This window comes from Leopardus geoffroyi, chromosome A2 (genome assembly GCF_018350155.1).
Source record: "Leopardus geoffroyi isolate Oge1 chromosome A2, O.geoffroyi_Oge1_pat1.0, whole genome shotgun sequence".
Taxonomy (NCBI): domain Eukaryota; kingdom Metazoa; phylum Chordata; class Mammalia; order Carnivora; family Felidae; genus Leopardus; species Leopardus geoffroyi.
In genome coordinates this window covers 123,152,899-123,168,524 of record NC_059331.1, presented here as the reverse complement: position 1 = coordinate 123,168,524, position 15,626 = coordinate 123,152,899, and the positions used below count along the sequence as shown (strand labels likewise).

The window sequence follows — 15,626 nt, the reverse complement described above, 5'->3', positions numbered from 1 at the left end:
ATGCCTTATTCACATGGAGGCTCATTCAAGTCTGTCCACCAGAGTGGACACTCCCATGTGGCTTGGGATTTTCACAACGTGAGGGCTGGGTTCTCATAGGGAATGTTCCAAGAACAAGTATCTCAAGAGCCAGGAAGCAGCCAGGTGGGTTAAAGGCAACACTCTACAAGTAGTAAAGCATCATTTCTGCCATATCCTATTGGTCAAAATAGTCCACACACCTTCATTTTTGAATGAAGTCATCTTTTTAACTTTGAGTCAAAATTCATTCATTTATATTCATATATATAGAAATATAAATTCATTCATATATATAATTCATACATAAATGAATTCATTCAGTCATTCATATATAAATAAAAGTAATAATTTTCCCTTTGCCTATTAATAGAAATAGAACTACTTTTACTTATTTTTTTCTCAGTTCTATTTTTTCCTGGGTTTACGACAATGTTTTTGAAAGTAATAAATTACATTTGCTTTACTTTAATTCAGATTTTCTTCATTAGGCTAACCTTCACCCATCTTACTTTGCTTTCTGAATTTGAAATGAAATGGAGATTGGTGCTTTTGCCTAACGTCCTAAATCATTTTTTGGAATGATTGGGGTGACTTACATGATATCAGTAGACCTCTTAATTGAATGTCAAGGAAGGCAGTTCCTATTGGCACGGGGACCTCCAGCTTCACTGAGAAGCATTCAATTAGATGAAAAACAGATGCTTATTTTTGTCTTATAAACCTCAATGCAGGTTATGTGGTAATTACTTCGAAGAGCAGGATAACAATTTATGTAATCAGCAGGACCCTATAATTACTAATGCATAATTTCTAAACAGCATTTAGCAAAATGAGGCCCATACATACACTTTGTAATGAAAAAGATGTGTTTGACACCACACTAAATTAAATAAAAAATTTGCATATTTTCTTCCAGGAAATGCACTAGCTTCATCTGCTTTATTTTGCTTCACTAATCCCTGTCTACTTTTAGCTCTGTTATAGGATCATGGAAATGCTGAATCACAATGATGGCTGAATGGGAGCAGAAGGATGAGGTGTAGAGAAAGCCCTCCTTCTCTGCTGTCTAGGATTATGTAACATGATTCTGAGAGATTATTTGGAATGTTACATCTAGGCAACTTGTTTCCATGGAGAGTTTAATATGAAGGTCCTACAATCACTTAATTTAGAATGTAAGTGCTCGCAGAGAACTTAAAAATTACCTCCACTTGTCCGAGGCCCAGTAAAATGATGTGACTTTTAACATCAAGCAGTTGTCAGTAGGAGTAAGAAATGACTCATTCAGTGAGTCCCAGTCCTTTGTGGAATCCATTCCACTCTCCTGATTATATCACACTGAGTTAATGTTGGACAAACCACATGTTGCATTAGCCCCAGGGACGTTGAACGTTTCTGCAGTAAGTCTTTTGAAATTTGCATGCACATTGGCATCGCTAGTATGCCTTTAATAGTAGTAGGTGGAAATAGTGGTGGGAGTAAATGGCAGTGCAGGTGGCTACATATTGAGAAAGTTGAGTGCTAGTTATTTACAGTTTCTCTCTGAAAGACCATCGATGAAATTGGACACCTGGAGAAATTCTTACCTGCAATTCCTGAAGTCATGTCAAGAGGATTACCCGTCTCTTCCTCAAAGCTCTGGACCTAAGACAGCAAAATGCATCAGTCTCATTAGAAATGTTTTCATAACAAATTCACTTTATTTATTTAATCAACATATAATGAGTGCCTACTGGCTACCGCTAAGAGGATTAACCATGATTTCTAAACTCAAAGAGCTTACACTGGGGGGCAGGCAGGTGGCATGGTACAAGCACTCGGGATAAAGACTCAAAGAACTAAAGATCAGGAGAGGGAAATGGGGGAATCACTTCTAGGTGGGAGGAATAGAGACCCTGTCTGGAAGATGCGGCATTTGAGCGAGACTGAAATAATAATAATATTATTCTAGATTTTTTTTTTTTGCTCCTAAAGAGCTTTAAATATACTTGGAGAATGAGAGTTATTTCCTACATTTAATTTTATTTCTCTGAGGGATTTATTTATGACTTGGTAAATTTATGGAAAGCAATTCAGAAAATTCACAACTCAGTTGCTATACAGAGCTTAGATAGCTCAAAGAAAATTTGTTTTCCAAATTGATAGAGCAGAATTTATCGTTAAAGTTATTTTCAGAAATTAATAAATACTACTCTACTGAGAATAAAATTATGGGTAAAACAAAATAATAAATATTTCTTTTAAGGGTGCCTGGGTGACTCAGTCCATTAAACATCTGGCTCTTGATTTCAGCTCAGGTCATGATCTCAGGGTTTTATGAGATGACACCTGAATTGGGCTCCATGCCTGGCATGGAGCCTGCTTGAAATTCTCTCTCTCCCTCTGCCTCTGCTCCTCCCTGCTCCTGTGCGCTTTCTCTCTCTCTCTCAAAAAAAAAAAAAAAAAAAAAAAAAAAAAATTCTTGAAAAGTAATAAGATAGAGTACTACAGAAACTTGATGAATAAAAAAAGTTAAAGAAGGTAAGAAAACAGTTCCTGTTGATATTTTAGAGTTCATTTTTGCAGGTTTCCCTTTTAATATGATGTTTTTGGACATCGTTATGTAATCAAAAATTTTCACTCAAAACTTAGAAGGAGAGCTTCTTTCCCCATGTTGTGAAATTCCTTTGAAAACACCATTTTTCATGACTATAATAGGCCATATTTTGAAGGTACATTAATTTACTTAATGGTTCTCCTAATGTTGGAATGTTTTCTAAATTTTGCAAATAAAAGTAGTGGTGAGATGAATATCCTTATATATAAATCTTCTTCTACATGTCATATTATCCATTTAGGTTCATATCTGAATAGTGAAAACTGAATCAAAGGACATTTAAACATTGCAGCACAAGTGGCCAGAAAGGGCCATAAACTCAGGAATAAAGAGAAGACCATGAGGTTACAGCTTAGCAATGTAAGAAGAACTATTTGTTCCCTCTTTTTAATCCTTCATCTGTTTTCTTTAAAGTTGTTTTATACTTATGGTTCATTAGACATATTTCTTAACATTACTTTTATTGGTTTTGTAACTCAAACCAGCGTGCACCTTGTCTGTATACTGTATACATGTACCGTGGACATTTTCAAGTATAATAAGAAAACTCTTCTGCTGAGATTATTATCATGGAGGAAAGTCCACTTTGTGTGATGTAAAGTACATGGTCATCTAGGGAAAAACAACCCCAGACAACAAAATCTCAACAATTTAGAACGGAAACCAGGTGTATTCCTGGGTTGTTTCCCCTGAACCAAACTTATTAATAATTTTTTTAATTAAAAATAAAGGAACAGTTATAAACTTTGGAAACATTTTCCACCTACTCAGGATGCCAATTGGCATTGTTTAATAATAGGGTCAATGTTTCTTACATTTAGTTCTAGGAGCAGGATCCCTGTATGGAAGCGAAAGGAAGATTAAACATGTCTTATAGTGGCTATAAAGAAGCATCCTACCTTGACTTTACAATTGCAGATGCTTCATTAGGATTAAATTCTCTTAATATGTTTGGGAATTTAAAAAGAAAGGAAACAGACTCAGTTTTACTAAGTAAAATTAAACAAAAAATATGTTGATTTCTGCACTAAAGAAGTCGATGCACAATTTTCTTGGAATCGTAGTTTTTTTTTTTTTTAATATTTTTTTTTCAACGTTTATTTATTTTTGGGACAGAGAGAGACAGAGCATGAACGGGGGAGGGGCAGAGAGAGAGGGAGACACAGAATCGGAAACAGGCTCCAGGGTCCGAGCCATCAGCCCAGAGCCCAACGCGGGGCTCGAACTCCCGGACCGCGAGATCGTGACCTGGCTGAAGTCGGACGCTTAACCCACTGCCAGGCACCCCTGGAATCGTAGTTTTGAAAAGTGAGCCAAATATTGTCAAATTCAGCCTGTAAGTAGGACTTTAGGGGAGCATCATAGATTGATCAGGAGGTAATTTTGGCCAATCACAGTTGACATTATGATAGCTAGATATTTAAGTATATTGGCTCATGTTTTAAATGCCATGAAAATCTGCCAATTTCACACATATTTTTCATTTCTTATAATTGGATTCTTAAATTTGCCATTAAAAAATGACTATTAAATCTGGCATTAGTTCCTGTTTAAGATGCAACATACCCAAGCTTCATTTACTCATCCATTGGTATTGAGTGAAACAAATATTTTTCTCCCAGACTGTGATGAGGACATAATATTTTAGGTATACGTTTTAGAAAAACAAAATTCAAGTAGTGAATTTCCTTTATATCATTTTGGGGGCTCTATGCCTTGGGTACACATATAGCCTGTCACACACACAAACCTGGGCAAATATTAAAGAAAGACCAGGGACAAAGTTGGTTATAAAGTTCAAGAGAGTATTCTGTTTTTCTATGGATGCCACCCAGACTAAATTAATATTATCAAATACTTTTGATGTTAATTTCATCATTCACAAATATTTACTGAGTCCCTAGTATGTGCCTACAAACATATGAGCTTGGGGCACTTGGGTGGCTCAGTTGGTTGAGTGTCTGACTCTTGCTTTCAGCTCAGATTACGATCTCATGGTTCACGGGATTGGCCTTTCACACTCACAGTGAGGAGCCTGATTGGGATTCTGTCTTACCTCTCTCTCTGCCCCTCTCCCACTTACACTTGTTCTCTGTCTCTCTCAAAATAAATAAACATCCTTAAAAAAATAAAACAAAAATAAATGTATTTAAAAAACAAAGAAACAAGGGCGCCTGGGTGGCCCAGTTGGTTAAGGGAACGACGTCAGCTCAAGTCATGATCTCGTGGTTCATGAGTTCAAGCCCCACCTCAGGCTCTTTGCTGACAGCTCAGAGCCTGGAGCCTGCTTCGGATCCTGTGTCTGTCTCTCTCTGCCCCTCCCCACTCATGCTCTGTCTCTTTCTCTCTCTCTCTCTCTCTCTCTCAAAGATAAATAAACATTAAAAAAATAAAAACAAACAAACACACAAAACATATGAACTTGTATTATTTTATTTTGGGGCCTGAGTGTCTTCCCACCTCCATACATACCATCAGAGAGCTCTGCCTTGAATAATTGCTATTTAAGAATATTTGAAAGTGTACCATGTAAGAACTGACACTCTGTTCTGAATCTTTTTTATCCTGAATGTAATATTATCTCTCCCTGTCCTCTCACATAGAGATGGTGTCCAATGGACCTTATTTTCCTCTAAGTCAATAGAGCTTGAAGCATAAAAAGCTTTGTAAAGGGACAGTAGAGTCTGTGAGGCATCCCAACAGGCTGGGGATGGTGAAATTTCTTGTTTGGATCCTAAGTAATATAGCAGACTGAAAAATGGACTGCAGATTTTCTTGATATTCTTTATATTACTGTAAGTAGTAGTCTGGTGATTAAGTAATCTTTGCAAGATTGAAATAAAAGAAAATTTTTCTTAGTGCTACCTCAGTTTATCTTCAAATCAGGGCACTAGATCAAAGGTCTTCTTTTTTCCTCCATTTATAATTAAAAAATTTTTTTTAACATTTATTTATTATTGAGAAACAGAGAGACAGAGCATGAGCAGGGGAGGGGCAGAGAGAGAGGGAGACACAGAATCAGAAGCAGGCTCCAGGCTCTGAGCTGTCAGCACAGAGCCTGATGCGGGGCTTGAACTCACAAACCGTGAGATCATGACCTGAGCCGAAGTTGGACGTTTAAGCGACTGCGCCACCCAGGCGCCCCTCTCCATTTATAATTTTTATTTAACTGCAGGCTATTGGTTTACATTCAGACTAATATTTTAAGGTTCTTATTTTTTAATATTTTAAGGTTCTTAAAATAATTTTTGACATAAGACATGTATACACATAAACATATATGCATAGATATTAGGATCATCAACAGCTACATATTTTGAGGCAATTTTCATATCTTTGTGGGATAGGGAAGGCTACCAATAGGCATATTCACCTAATTCCTCTTCTTATTTTAAGGTTATGGGTAAGTTTTACCTCCTGCAAGTTTCTTAATCCTCCCAGCCCCTTGGCTGTTTAAGAACCTATCTTCTTGGGGAGCCTAGATGGCTTAGTCAGTTAAGCATCCGACTTAGGCTCAGGTCATGATCTCAGTTTGTGAGTTTGAGCCCCGCGTCGGGCTCTGTGCTGAGAGCTCGGAGCCTGCAGCCTGCTTCGGATTCTGTGTCTCCCTCGCTCTCTGCCCCTCCCCCGCTCGCACTCTGTCTCTGTCTCTGTCTCTCTCTCAAAAATAAATGAACACTAAAAAAAAAAAAAAAAAAAAAAAGAACCTATATTTCTGCTCCCTAGATGTCCCAAACATGTCTAGAGTGATATGAAAGTTTACCGGTAGAGCTGTCACTCTCCCTGCGTGTTACTGTGCCCACACTTGCCATTGCACTGAGGTTCCCTTGCTGGCAGGTTCTGCACCCCAGAGACTATCAGAGCGCCTGGCTTGTAGAGGGCTTCTAAGAAAGGTGGTCCCACCTTGGGATTCGCATATAAATATTCTGCCCCACTTCTGGATGATTTACATGATGAAAGGGAAAAAAATTTGCTCTTCCTTTGTCATAATATTAAAGAATAGAGAAATGTGTGAAAACGTGTATATATTTTTTTAAAAGACTGAGAAGTGCAAGTAAGGGTGTCATCTAAATGAGGGTGAAAATTAGCATGAGTGAGTGAAGGGGAAGATGACGAAGCAGACTGTGAAATATGTGAAGATATACATACATGCACATATAGGACAAAAAATCTTTTGTTTACTGACATTCCTTAGCCCTTCTCCCAGTCAAGAAAGAGAAGTTTGAGGAGTTACCGGGCTCTGACCCTGGACAGATGGGAAATAAATGATGTGGGGAGGAAACCAAATAGGCAGTGTGAAGAAGCAACAAGTGAGGAAAGAGTCTGTAAAAGTATAATCTTTTCCCCATCACATGTTTCACTCCTGTGTTTTAGGAACAAAATATAGGGTGATCAGCCTGCGTAAGATGTGGTGAAAAGGATGAAAGCAAGCAGGCACTGATGTGTGAACTTCAGCCAAGCCACAGGACCCATGCCAAGAGGCTCTGTGCTGCGGTGCGGTCCAGGGAGAATCCAACAGTGAGATAACTATCAAATGCATTCATACTTTTCCTGAGTTGACTCATGGTGGCATAGACTGAGGCTGATGCTGACAGCTGCGTGGTCACCAGAAGAAGGGGGGCCAGCCCCAGAAAGGTGTAGTGGCATAGGAATGAGGTTGGTGCTAAAAGTTCTTGGTAGACAGAGTTGTGAATAAATATGTATGAAATGGAGGTCAAGTTATGTGAATATCGATAAACTCCAAAGCAAACAAACAAATAAAATACTAGTCCTGCAAAATCAAAACCAAACCCGGGTCCCTACTTCTTTGTCCAAGGCCTTGCATTAGGCGTCACGGGGGACATATTTCCAAGATACACCTCCTTGTGGACAAAACCTGGTGGTCAAGGAGCTGACAGACTAGCAGGGGAGATGTCATTGAAACACGTGTACAGTCTCTGCCATACAAGCTCTCCCTGCCAAGGCTGTGAGAATACAGAGTGGACGTGTGGGCAAGTTTCACTGAGTGGGAAGTAGCTGAACTGGCTCTCAAAGACCATTGGTGAAACAAGGAAAGTTAGAGTGGATGGAAGCATGCTAGAATGACCTTAAATGTTTTAGAATAAAAACAGGAATTTGGAACAATAAGATATAAAGCTGAGGGGTTGAAAGATGAAGGGGTTAACTGAGGGTAGAAAGCAGAAGATGCCTTGGGAATGGTTACTTCCCTTAGAAGTTGAGTGTGTAGGTACAACACTGACCTCTTCCATTTCAAAGGAGTCTGGTACTTTGCCTGCAAGACGAGAGAAGCTCTTGAGCTTGTTAGCTTGGATCGAGTTCACCTTCTGAGTTCTGTCCTTGATTGACCGCTCAGACATATAGGAAGGAGGAGCCCTCTTGGCCAGCATGGATGGGTGAGGCCATTGCTTGCCCAGAAGAGCTTGGGGAGAATGACAAGGTACCAAGTCATCACAGGCTTGGAGAGACGAGTGTTCTGCTGAAGGACACAAATGACTTTGGTCATGGTTGTTTGTCACAGCTGCTAATTCTGCTCCATATTCTCCTGATTTTGCAGAGGCAATGGAAAATTTGCCCCTTATCTTCAACGACTCTGACACTTCTGAGCTGCAGTCCTTCGCAATACTCTGCTTTGAAGCTCTCCTAAAGAGTACACCTGTTCTTCTTCGATGTTCTTGGGCCTCACTCACTGAGGTTCCTTGCACATTTCCCCCTCCATATTTCTCTTCAGCTTTATTCTGCAGGATGTTAACATCATTCAGCAAAGATGAGAAGGCATTGGCTACATGGTCCAGGATCTCTAGTTGTCGGAAACGACCTGAACGATACAAGAAACACACAATTTTTAGACTGGGTGTTTTCAGTGAAGCTGCATGAATATAGTAAAAACTGAACAGATTGGTAACACATGTGATTTTCAAGATGGGAAAGACTTAAACTCTTGAAACTTAAGTTTTTCTCACTATGTGCCACTGGTTATTATGGTGGTGATTCCTCAACATAAGAAGATGCCACTGTGTCTTGGGGAAAGCTAATAGCTTTTATATTTAGTTAAATATGCATAGCTATATACACTCATATATGCCTGTAGTTTTTATGTGTAAATCCATAAAAACTATAGGCAAGGATCAATCTTAATATTGTATATTAAACTAAAGGTTAAAGAGTGAAGCTAGCTCTTTCATGTGAGGTGAACTTGAGTATTCTTCCGTAGCTTTAGGTGGCAGATACCATAATCATCACCTCCATCATCTCCACCTGTCCTGTCACCTACAGTGTGCAAAGATCATGGAATATGGACTCAGAAGGCCTGGATCCAAATCCCAGTTCAACCAGTCATTGGGTGTGCGATGTCAGAGTAGACGAATTAATAGAAATATGGTGCTTAGTCCGTGCCAAGCACATAGTAAACAGTTTCTTCATCAGGAGAATGAGCGTAATAATACCCATCTTATGTATCTCCCACATCTGTTGTGAAAGCACAATGCTATACAGTAGAGTTATAAATATGTAAGACTCTGGAAGGCAATATATCGTCCTCAGTTGTCCGAGGGAAGATAGTCATTAATGTGAAAATCCATTTGTCTTTTCAAATGAAACAGCTCCTCAACTTGTAAGTCCTTCTGGGTGGTGCATGTAGGCAATGTGCAATTATTGACTTAATTAGCATGTGGAAGAGACCTAGTGCGGATAGGCCAATTTGGGGACACATTGTCACTTTGAAAGAAAATGGTAAAGAATAGTTTTGGTATCTCCAGATCATAAAACCAAAAAGATGGAAACAGAACATTTTGTTTTTATTACACAACCTTTTCTCAACCCCAGTGATAACATGCAGGGTTGCATAGCTCAGCAAAGGTCAAAGGCCATGTTGGTGAGTAAGGATACTCTCCTCTGTTCTGTTGCTTGCACCCTCAGGACTACCGACTCTTCCGTGAGCACATCCTTGCATCTACCTGCTCCCTCTACTTGAAAGGCAAAGACATTGACTACTGATCCTTCTACTTTAAAAAATGTGATGGGCTTTTCATAGAGGATTATGATATTCTTTCAAGATCTAAAGGAATCTTGGGTTCTGGATATTTTCAGAAGCATTCTGATTACATTTTTCCTCTAAATTCAGCTTTAACTGAAACAAAATCTTTCTTTGTGAGCCCAAGGGTATGACTGAATCATAATTCTATTTTTATGATTGTCATCCATCCATCCTACAGCAGATTTTTATACTTAGACTACGAATCTATCCATTTAACTGGGTAAGTCAATTCAGAGGACAGAGTCTTACGGTGTTGGATGAGTGGGTGTTTTGTGGTTTGTTTGTTTGTTTGTTTTGCCTTTGGTAGATTGAACAATGAACCAATTGATTCTCATCCCTTCACGTTTGAGCCTTTTTTTATTGATGTTGAATAAGACATACTTTTCCCTTCTGTTTTTGGACCAACCAACTAATTTTATTATTGCTTATTTTACATTCAACCTTCTCGGCTTTCTTGAATCAAAAGTGGTAAGTGTTGAGTGAGAATGGCTACAGTGTGTTATTAGCACAGTTTTGAGTGGTGGAAATAAGAGTGGGCACAGTCACAGGAGCAGGGGCCAGCTCCCGGGTCTTTTATAATCTGTGTGTCAATTTCATCTATAAAATGTTTACTTTACAGCTCAAGTCAAACACTCCTCAAATACCGATAAGAGTTATTGTCTCCAAATGAAGAATTGATCAAAGAACTTGCATCTCCCTGCGGCTTGGAGAAGGAAACAGCAAAGAATGATACTAATTTCTTCCAAAATGTAAAGAAACATCTCCTAACAACATCTTCGGGGATACATCCTCTTTTTAAAAAACTGCATTGCTGAAATTTTGACACCCATGTTACCCACATGAAAATGGGGGAAACAGAGACTAAAATGAAAAATCTAAGATATTTGTTTGAGAAAACCACTTTATCTCACTTGACTTTCATGAATTTATTTAAAGAACTTATTTCAGAAACAGCATTTTGGCATTTTCTCCGGTCTAGAATTCTGCAAACTCTATCCCATGGAGGAGATGTTCTTCAATGCTCCTCCAAGAGGGGTTTGATATTTAAATGATTTTGAAAAATCTGCACTGCATCCTCTCTGGGAGACTGAGAGTGCACTTCAACATACTAAACAAATCCTGAAGTAAATAAACCTGTTTAACTGCAAGGCATCTTTCCCCCAAATTATTTGAGCACACATTCCAAGAGCGTCCTAGTAACATCCTAGAGAAAATTCCATTGACCACCAGCTGGGGAAAAATAGCAGCATGTATGATAACTAAGAGGTTTAGGTATAGTTAATCCTCAAATGTGGAGATCTGACAGCTTAATACCTACCACTCACGGCTCATGGTAGAATAAGTAACATTCTAAGCCTTATAGATGAGGAAATTAAGGTTTCACCTTGCGACTTGTGATAAGCTTCATGGTTTCTCTGCCTCCCCGGTAAGTGGCTGTGGCATATATTAGTGCTTTCCACTGGTATTGCATTTTTTCTTCTGGACATATGGTAGGACTGCACATTCTCACCCCTTTGGAGTTAAGTGTGGCCATGTAACTGATTTTGGACGATGAAATCAATGAGTAAATTCCGAGCAGAAAGAGGTAAGAGTCAAGTATGATTCTCCATTTCCACCTTTTCTCTGTCATTGCAACCAGTGACTTCCAGGTGATGGGGCCAAGACTACCTATGAAGACACATGCAACAGATCTTCCCCCCAAACATGCACATGAAGCCACAGCAGACGCGTAGCGTAGAGTGATCAACATGTAAACGTTTCTGCTCTAAGCCACTGCAACACAGGGGTGACTGTCACTACACATATATCCCATATGGTCTCTCCTAATACTGTGGCTCACCTGGCCACGACCCCCATTGCTGAGATTCAGAAACCACGCAGTCCCCACTTACCATACAAGTCCGGGTTCTCAATGTCCATTCGCTGCTTCTGAGCTTCAAGAAAAACCTGGTTGTTGATTCCTCTGGCTGCTGAGCCACAATCCAGAAATCTGGCTGGGATTTGAGTGCAGATGTCTGGCTCATCTGCACCAAACCCCAGATCCAAGAGAATCTCCACTGGATCTTTTTCCCAAAATTCCAGCCATTCAGGAATGCTGTGGTAAAAATATGAATATCTTTATCCAGTAACAGTTCATTTAACAAGACCCATTTTTTTTTCTAGTCACCTCACACACCCAATCTTCTAGAAATTGAATGGAAGAGGAATCTAAAGAGGCAAATAGATGGTGCATTTACGAGAACTCACATATACTTACTTAAAGGATAGTCCATCAACCCCATTCAGGGACTGCTTGGCTGTACTTTCTATGCAAGATCAATGAGTTTATTTATCTGTCTACTTCATAGTAAGCAAATGTTAAGTTAGAGACAGCAGGAAGACTGTGGGACAGAAACCAGAAGCGATGCACTGATAACCACAAAGAAATGGTAGTTCATGGCGATGTGAAACAGAAAAAACAAAAACAAAACAAAACTGTGAACAGCAGAACTCAAAAAAGAATGTTTTTAATGAGAATCAGTCTGAGGGCATCCTCAGCCACACAAATCTGCTGAGGGTGTCATGAAATGCAGACTCCAAGGACTGATCTTTACAAATAATAATTTGTAGTCCCTAAGGCGGATTAAAATATATTCTGTATTTGTGTGTGTGTGTGTGTGTGTGTGTGTGTGTGTGTGTGTGTGTGACTTGGGTGAGAAATAAGAAGTTCTTTCTTCAAATCATGTTACTCAGCTTTGGCACTTAAAATAATAAACTTCAGTTCTCTGGAAATTATATTTATGTATACTAACCACTTCCCAATCACTGACCTTCTCCTTGGTAACTGTGCTATTGACCTTTTTTAAAAAACTCATGGATTACATGGGAAGCAGAACTTTTGAGGAGGTTTTCCTAGGTTTGCCTGGTTCTTTTGTTTCAGGTTTCTGTTTTCCTCTGCTTTACATGCAACACCAAGGAGCTTATTTGAGATAGTTTGGATGATTTACTTTCATGACTTCATCATTTAAATTGGGTTAATTACAATTCATGTATTTAGCCATTCACACATTTAACAACAGCCACCTGTAGTCTCGCTGGGCAGGCCCACTTACCACACATTACTCAACATCACGTTTACACTTTCTTATGTGACATAGAGATCTGGGGCTTTGCCTCCTGATTCGATCAAGGAAGAAAAGATAAGCCAAAAACTCTTACTGTGGGGCTTAAATGGTTCAGCTCAGATATCTTAATCATTGGAAAGAACTGAAGAACTGGGGATACCAATCCCTTGACACCCCCAAATAAAAATGTTTTGAGGGAGAAAAAAAATTCTTGGGAGAAATCTAACTCGTGTATGAAAGATTTAGTCTGTTATCATATTGTCCTCATAGTACAAATATTTATCCTGCCCATTTACACAAATATTTATTGGACATTTGTCATGTTCTAGGCCCTCTGCTAGGCACCCAAGGTGCAAAAAAGAAAAAAGACATAGTTCTGCCTTCTAAAGGCTCACAATCTCATGTCTCAGAATGTATTGATTGCTTGATTTGTCACTAAACATTTTTAATATCATTAATTCTTCTTGTTTACATTTAATTATGTAAGAAATACATAAAATATATTCACATTGTCAAAACATTATATTACACATAAAGGTTTCTTTCCCGTTGGCCACTATCCCCACAAATCCTGACTCCCCTCCTACTAAATTTATCTGTACACTTCCATATATTTTTCTAGATTACATATATGCTTTATAGTTTTCACTTGTTTGATCTATAAATAGTAGCATACCCTACTGCATATCTTTCTGCATCTTACTTTTTCCCCTCAAAAATATGACTTGAAGATCGTTCTAAGTTAGTATATATAGTTCTTTCTGCCTATTCCTTTTATCACTGTATAGAATTCTATAAAATGGGTGGGCCATTAGTTTGTTGGACCATTTCCCCATTGGCAGATACTTAGCTTGATCTCCCTGACTCTTTTACATCGTTCTTGTGAATCAGAGTTTTGAAATCCTTTATTCATTCTCTCATCCATTCATTCAACAAGTTATTTCTCAAATGCCTATTTATAATTTCATGAAATCCACAGTTGTACAGAATGATTTCTCTGGATGAAAAGTGCCTGGAAATCACATACCTTTGTGGTATACTTGCAGTAGAATGGCAAGAGTTGAAACTGGTCCCTCTAGAAAGGGTGGGAGTTTCTGAAAACGGATGCAGAGATCTACAGTGGGGGAAAATACCAATGATGAGATGTGTTGATTTAGATAGTCCCCTGGGAGATCATTGTGAATCTTTCCCTTCCAGAGCAAACATTTGCATTTCCTCCTCATTTCTAATAATCCCTAATGGCTGCACCTTTGGAGAAGAGAGAGCATGCAGTGGAGAAGGTGCTCCTGTTTCCAAGAGCGTTGTGTTACAGAAGGTGTGAGAATTTAAGTGTTAGGTGCCCGTTAGTGCTCATTATAAAGGTGACAGAATGTCTCACTTTTGACAGATGGCAAATCATTGGGGAACCTATCAGGAACACAGCTCGGCTAGGCACCAACTTTCCAAAGAAGTTAAAATTATGTGATGAAAGAGGTACGGCGAGCGGTTACTGAAGTGACTCCCTATTAATTCCCATAACGGTGATGGATTCCATAGTGCATGGTTAACAATCTCTAAATGCTGTCTCCTGTGGCCACCCATATGCAACAGTAACTGGCTCCTCCCCCACCACAAAAACCAATGACACTCTAGCTAAATGGGCCTGCGTTGCAAGTCATTTGAAAGCACTTCCAAACAGAATGAGCCCCTGTTATAATATAGTTCAGTTTTATATTGTTCTGATGTACCACTGATTCATTGAGCCTCAGTTGTAACAGCCAATTGGCACAGAATGGGAATTTATCAAAGAATACAATGTAGATCTCACTTTCCCTAGAAGACCAAGTTATCCTGAATTTTCCTTAGTCCTTGCCCAGATTTTGTCCTTTGCCTCTTTGTTCAATTGCTTCTCTGAGAAGAGAGCAAGAGAAGCAATTAAGGCTGAGAACGTGTATGTTTCTGAATAATAAAGACCCTGATTTTAACAGATGGTTGAACTTGCTGGGAGCCCTGGAGAGAGTCAAAAGATATCCTTTCATTTATTGCCTCACCTCAGTTTGTATTAAGCCTGCCATATTTCTGTTTCATTCGGGGTCTGTAAGCATTACTTTCCTTTATAATGCTCAGCAAAGCCACCCAGAAACTGCCCTGGCCTTGGATCCAGGAGAATCCATGTATAGTCACAGTTGTGATCAAGCCATGAGAGCAGGAGTGAGTCACTGACCTTGGCTTTCATTTTCCTCTTCAACAAAATGAGAAAGTTGTCTGAGAGATTTCTGGGGTCCTTTGTGGCTCTATGACTCTATAAGCAGCAAAAATAATCTACTAAGAAGGAAAAACTACGACCAAATAGAAAAATTGTGAATTGGTAGGAGTCAGAGGGATACAGTATTGAGTATTTGGTTTTCAACTAGTTGGAATTATCTTGAAACACACAAGGGTGGCTGAGGCATGGAAGCAGAGTTCTCAAAGTCAAAAAGCTCACCTTCTATACCACTGGCATAGGATACCTACACGAGGGTATTTCTCAGAATCCCCTGAAGGGCTTGCAAAAACACAGATTTCTGAACCCCACCTTGAGATTTTCTGATTCAGAGTGTCTGGGATTGGGCTTGAAAATTTGCAATTCTATTAAGTTCTGAGGTCATGCTGCTGCCACTGTTGAGCACTGCTTTGAGACCTAGTCTCTATTCTCATATTAAGAGAATCTTACTGCTTTCTACTTAACATTGGAAATTTTATGTACAGTTAACCCCTGAACAACATGAGGGTTAAGGGTGCTGACCCCCCACACAATCAAAAATCCACAAATAACTTTTGGTGTTTTTTTAACGTTTATTTCTCTGTTGTGTTTTTGTGTTTGTTTGGTTTTTGTTTGTTTTGCTTTGTTTTT

The 15,626-nt window shown here is 39.1% G+C and overlaps 1 protein-coding gene across 3 annotated transcripts in view; it reads right to left on the bottom strand.

Moving 5' to 3' along the window:
- ITPRID1 (ITPR interacting domain containing 1) overlaps positions 1 to 15,626 on the bottom strand; it is a 105,998-nt gene that overhangs the window by 47,752 nt on the left and 42,620 nt on the right. For all 3 annotated transcript variants that reach the window (XM_045495239.1, XM_045495238.1, XM_045495240.1), the window contains 4 exons: positions 13,782 to 13,868; positions 11,543 to 11,745; positions 7,858 to 8,432; positions 1,608 to 1,665 (listed from right to left, as the gene is read on the bottom strand). In XM_045495239.1, the coding sequence (XP_045351195.1) occupies positions 1,608 to 1,665; positions 7,858 to 8,432; positions 11,543 to 11,745; positions 13,782 to 13,868 (923 nt within the window). The remainder of the gene's footprint in view (positions 1 to 1,607; positions 1,666 to 7,857; positions 8,433 to 11,542; positions 11,746 to 13,781; positions 13,869 to 15,626) is intronic.